This window comes from Corticium candelabrum, chromosome 17, assembly GCF_963422355.1.
Source record: "Corticium candelabrum chromosome 17, ooCorCand1.1, whole genome shotgun sequence".
Taxonomy (NCBI): domain Eukaryota; kingdom Metazoa; phylum Porifera; class Homoscleromorpha; order Homosclerophorida; family Plakinidae; genus Corticium; species Corticium candelabrum.
In genome coordinates, this window is record NC_085101.1 from 4,851,993 (window position 1) to 4,856,992 (window position 5,000).

Genomic DNA, 5,000 nt, shown 5'->3' on the forward strand with positions numbered 1-5,000 from the left:
TTGCCGCCCGAAAACCATTCTGAAGCTACAGAAAGAGTTTCACACACCGTCTTGATGTCGGCGACGGACTTAGGCAACGAAGTAGCCAACGACTGTGACAAACAATACACGAATTAGAACTAAAAAACACAAAGAAGAAAAAGAAACAAGCAATACAAACCAAAAATAAAAACAAAGAAAAAATAAGAAACAAATAAACATAAAGAAACAAAACAAACAAAAACAAAACAACAAATAACAAAAAATAGAAAAAACAAAGAAAAAACAAAAAACAAAAACCCTGAATATAAGAAACAAATAAACAAACAAACAAAGATAAGAAATGAATAAACAAACAAACATACACAAAAACACAAAACATAAAACAGCAAACAAACTAAACAAACAAAGAAAAACAACACAACAAAAAACAAACAAAAAAGCAAAAAAAACAAAGAAAAACAAAAAAAATGAAAAAACCTAAAAATAAGAAATGAATAAACAAACAAAAAAACAATGATAAGAAACAAATAAACAAACACACAAAAAACACAAAACATAAAAGCAAACAAACAAAAACACAAAAAATAAAAATATATAAAAAAGCAAAAAGTAGGAATAAGAAATGAATAAACAAACAAACAAACAAACAAAACCACAAAACAAAAAATGCAACAGCAAACAAACAAACAAACAAACAAGAACACAAAAAATAAAAACATATAAAAGCAAAAAGTAAAATAAGAAATGAATAAACAAACAAACAAAAACACACAAAAAATAAAAAATTTATATAATCCAAAAGTAAAAATAAGAAATGAATAAACAAACAAAAACAAAAACACAAACACAAAACAAAAACAAAACAGCAAACAAACAAAACAAACAATTTAGTGATTAAAACAGTCACACTAAAATCATGACTGAAGCACACGCTACATCCATCCATCCAACATACCTCAACTAATTTTGCTACTTCTCCACGTTTCTTCTCTGCCAGAACAAGAAAGTCGTTTACCGTAATCTTACGGCTTCTCGCCTGGATTTCAGTCCACTGTTTTAGTTTCACATCAAGTCCGGCACTCGTCCCTCCTTCATCCTTTCCCTTATCCTTTCTCCTAATCCTGCTTCTCAATCGGCTTTGCATACCAGCCAGAACATCTGACGACGTCGTAGATCGTGACACAATACATGCAGTTGACTCCGACTTCTCATCATAATGTGTAGCTTCAGATACCAACAAAGGCAGCGGTGGAGGCAAAGGAATATGAGAAACGGCTGGAAGAGAAGGTGGAGGAGGAGGAGGAGGAGGTGGAGGTGGAGGTGGGAGAGGAACACTGGGTTTAGAGACTTCAACTGTTTCATCCAAATTTGGATCACACGACATGTCAATACAACTTGCTATGGGAGCGTCCGAGTCTCGCTCATTTGCTTCTTCCGGATCTATGTCCCAGTCAAGAATCAGACTAAAGTTATGAGATCTCGATTGCTTGTCGTCGTCCTCCGGACTGACTTGGTAATACTTTCTTAGTGCGTTGTTTCGAATCCTCCAGCCTGTGTGACTACCGAGTGTTTCGTCATTTGTTTCGGTTTCACAGAGAGGTGTCGATAGAGACATCGATGTCAGTGATGTTGACATGATGTTGGATGAGGAAAGTGACTGTAAGCGTGTTGATCCGGATATTGAGCTTTTTCTGTAGCCTGTTGTGGCAGTTGAGATCTTGTTCATTAGGGGTGTTATGTTGGAGAGATGGCAAATCAAGGGACTTTCTTTGGCTTTGTTTCTTCTGGAATTTCTAAGGGTACGAAGACCCGAGAGGCTTGAACGTCTCTTCTGTAAACGAATTAAAAATTTTGGAGTTATTGGGAATAGAGAATGTTTAGTGAGAGTGAGGCAATTGGACATTGTCAAACTGAATATAGACAAGTAGGCAAACAAACAAACAGACAGACAAACAGAGAGAAAATATCCCGTTTACACGAGCACTTGTAAGCGGGCCAGCCCGTGTTGGCTCGGTTTCTATGATATGTCTACACACAGACTGAGCCGTGCCAGCTCCGATGGGTATTTCTAGCTGGGCGAGTGCGGGCCAGCTCAAGTCAAGTACATCGTGTAAACACCTAGCATGCTGGAAAACAAGCCGTGCATGCTCATTTGGTACAAATAGCTTGGAGCAAGACGGAGACTCTGTGTCTTATCCAATTGTGGAACGACCAAGATGAGCAAGAAGTTTAGCTTTCAACTCCATTGCTGCATGTGCACAACAGTCCAATGGACATACGTCTCGTAGAAATAGTATGATGTCTCGTATGTGTCCTAGGCATTTCTCGATATGACTGTTGCAAAGACATAGAAAAAACGCAAGCAGCTTGGCTTCTGTACATTGCAAACGTGAGCTAATGTGAGTCATGTCAAGCTCAAATAACTAACGCACATTAATGACACACATTGGCTTCCTTCTACTGTGTCGTGTAAACCCAGGTTGGAATACTGGGCTGGCGTCGCTCGGCTCGCAATGAGTGCTCATGTAAACGGGGTAAAAGAGACAGACAGACAGACAGAAAGACAAACAAACAACATACAAACAGACAGACAGACAGACAGACAAACAAACAAACAAACAAACAGACAGAAGGACAGACAAACAGAAAGATAGACACACAGACAGACAGACAAACAGACAGAAGGACAGACAGACAAAAGGACGGACAAACAGGCAGAAAGACAGACAAACACAAGGACAGACAAACACAAGGACAGACAAATACAAGGATAGACAGACAAACAGACAGGCAGATAGACAGACATAAGGACAGACAAACAAACAAACAAACAAACAGACAGTCACAGACAGACAGACAGATAGACAGACAGACAGACAGAAAGACAGACAAACACAGAAGGATAGACAGACAGACAGACAGAAGGACAGACAAACAAACGTTAATGAGTGTGCCCCAGTGAAGCTCTTAAGGAGAAGATCTAAGCCATCTTTATTCTGGCTTGATGCATCAGCAATCAGACTGATGTACAATAGAAATTGGCTACGTTACAAAATCTGTCTCAAAATCGATTCCTGAAGCAGATCGACTGGAGTTATTGCTAAATTAAAGTCAGCTTCTTCATAAAATCGTTATGGAAATTCTAAATTCTGTAACTTCCAGAGGCAGCCCCAAGGTTAATCCTGTAGCCAGTGTTCAAGCAATATCATCACCATTTTCCTTTTCAACTGCACAGGTAGATGAGATTCAAAATTGTCTCTAGTCTCTGCACACATCTAAGTCCGCTGGGCTGGACGGACTAAATGCACAGTTTCTTAAAATTAGTGCTGATGTTGTTGCTTCAAGTTTGACAAAAATACTCAACTTGTGACTTACAAGTGGGCCCTTTCCAAAAGCATGGAAGCAAGCAGGAGTGGTACCAGTGTTTAAAGGTGGCTCTAGGAATGATACTATATGTTATAGGCCAATTTTGCTTCTATCTATTGTATCAAAAGTTATGGAATCATGTGTGTTCTCACAACTGAGTGATTATTGGAGGCCAATAAGTTACTTCTAGAAGTGCAATTGGCTTCAGACCAGGTAAGTCAACACAAGATGTGGTAACCATTCTGTCAGATGATCTCCTGGAAGCTAAAGATGCGAGAATATTTTCTGGTTTGGTCTTGTTAGACCTGAGGAAAGCATTCGACAAAGTTCACCATGGTCACTTGATTCGCAACTGTCGCAGTGCAGTGTATTAAATGCATCATTGAAGTGGTTTGAAGACTATTTGTCAGATCGAAGTCAAAGGGTAAAAGTTGGTCCTAGAACAAGTTCAGTTAGTTACTGCAGACGTGGAGTTCCTCAAAGGTCAAAACTTGATCCTTTCCTGTTCATTCTGTACACAAGGGACTTACTATCCATACTATCTATGGTGAAAGATTGTAAGATCTTACCGTATGCAGATGATACATGCCTGTACACATCTGCAAAAAGCCCTAGTCAAGTGTGTGGATAGTTGTCAAAGGATCTAAATTGTCTGTCTCAATGGTTTGAAATAACAGATTGTCACTAAACCCTGCAAAGTCAGAGTTTTTGTCTGATAACAAGTACAAGACTTGTATTGACAAAGAACAACTTCAAGTGAGATTGAGGAATGAAGTCATTCCAACATCGTCCAAAGTCAAATATCTTTACTACTACTACTACTACAACTACAACAACAACAAACAGATAGACAGACAGGCAGACAGACAGACAGGCAGACAGACAGACAGACAGACAGAAGGACAGACAAACAGACAAACAGACAGACTAACAAAATCAAGCATGCAACCAATCAATCAAATTAACAAATTATGTTTAATTAATTTGTTTAGTTCATTCTAAGCAGCAAGCCAACGTTTGTACCTTTGGTGGAGACAAAAATCCAACAGCGTTCTCATCATTCTCCTCCTCTCCGCCGAAAATCACCGAATCGACAGCGGCCCTCATGCTGCTCACCATATTACTCCATATCCCTCGCAACACTTCAGACACAGACACCCTCCCACCTTCCTCACGCCTCTCCACACACTCATCATCATCAACATCCGTTGGCACCACGATATCCGTCTTTCCGACTTCCTGGTAGGTACGGTCTTGCGGGCAAGGACTCTGCAAGAAAAATTATTGATATCAATTAGCGAACGTCTCCGAACCGACACGAACTCCGAAAGCGACTCGAATGCGGTCGTCTACCGATTTAAACTTGTCTCGAGAGATTCTCTTGCACACGAGACGGCTCTCTGAGCGTCGAGAGCTCTTGTGTTTCCGTCTCAGCATCTCGTGTTTGAATATGCCGCTCGTTTGGGCTAATTACGCATGCGCAAAAAAGAGGCGGAACTCGCGCTTAGTATGAGTGGTCAGAACTGTTCGTTTCCAGTCGAGTTGGGACGCGAGTACGAACTCAAGTTGGGACGGTCGTTCGCAAAATGGTCCAAGTCGGTCGTTCACACTCTGGAATGTGAGTCTTCCTTGTTCTCTCACTTCCGTTTCAT

General features: G+C 40.2%; 2 protein-coding genes across 2 annotated transcripts in view; one reads left to right on the forward strand and one right to left on the reverse strand.

Moving 5' to 3' along the window:
* LOC134192971 (uncharacterized) overlaps positions 1-4,807 on the reverse strand; it is a 7,638-nt gene extending 2,831 nt beyond the window's left edge. The window contains exons 1-4 of the mRNA XM_062661732.1: positions 4,702-4,807; positions 4,372-4,617; positions 938-1,813; positions 1-92 (exon numbers count right to left, since the gene is read on the reverse strand). The exon at positions 1-92 is cut by the window's left edge and continues 13 nt beyond it. Of these exons, the coding sequence (XP_062517716.1) occupies positions 1-92; positions 938-1,813; positions 4,372-4,617; positions 4,702-4,785 (1,298 nt within the window). The 5' untranslated portion in view covers positions 4,786-4,807. The remainder of the gene's footprint in view (positions 93-937; positions 1,814-4,371; positions 4,618-4,701) is intronic.
* A 28-nt stretch (positions 4,808-4,835) lies between these two features.
* LOC134192972 (ELL-associated factor 1-like) overlaps positions 4,836-5,000 on the forward strand; it is a 2,801-nt gene continuing 2,636 nt past the window's right edge. Inside the window, exon 1 of the mRNA XM_062661733.1 lies at positions 4,836-4,966. Within this exon, the coding sequence (XP_062517717.1) occupies positions 4,858-4,966 (109 nt within the window). The 5' untranslated portion in view covers positions 4,836-4,857. The remainder of the gene's footprint in view (positions 4,967-5,000) is intronic.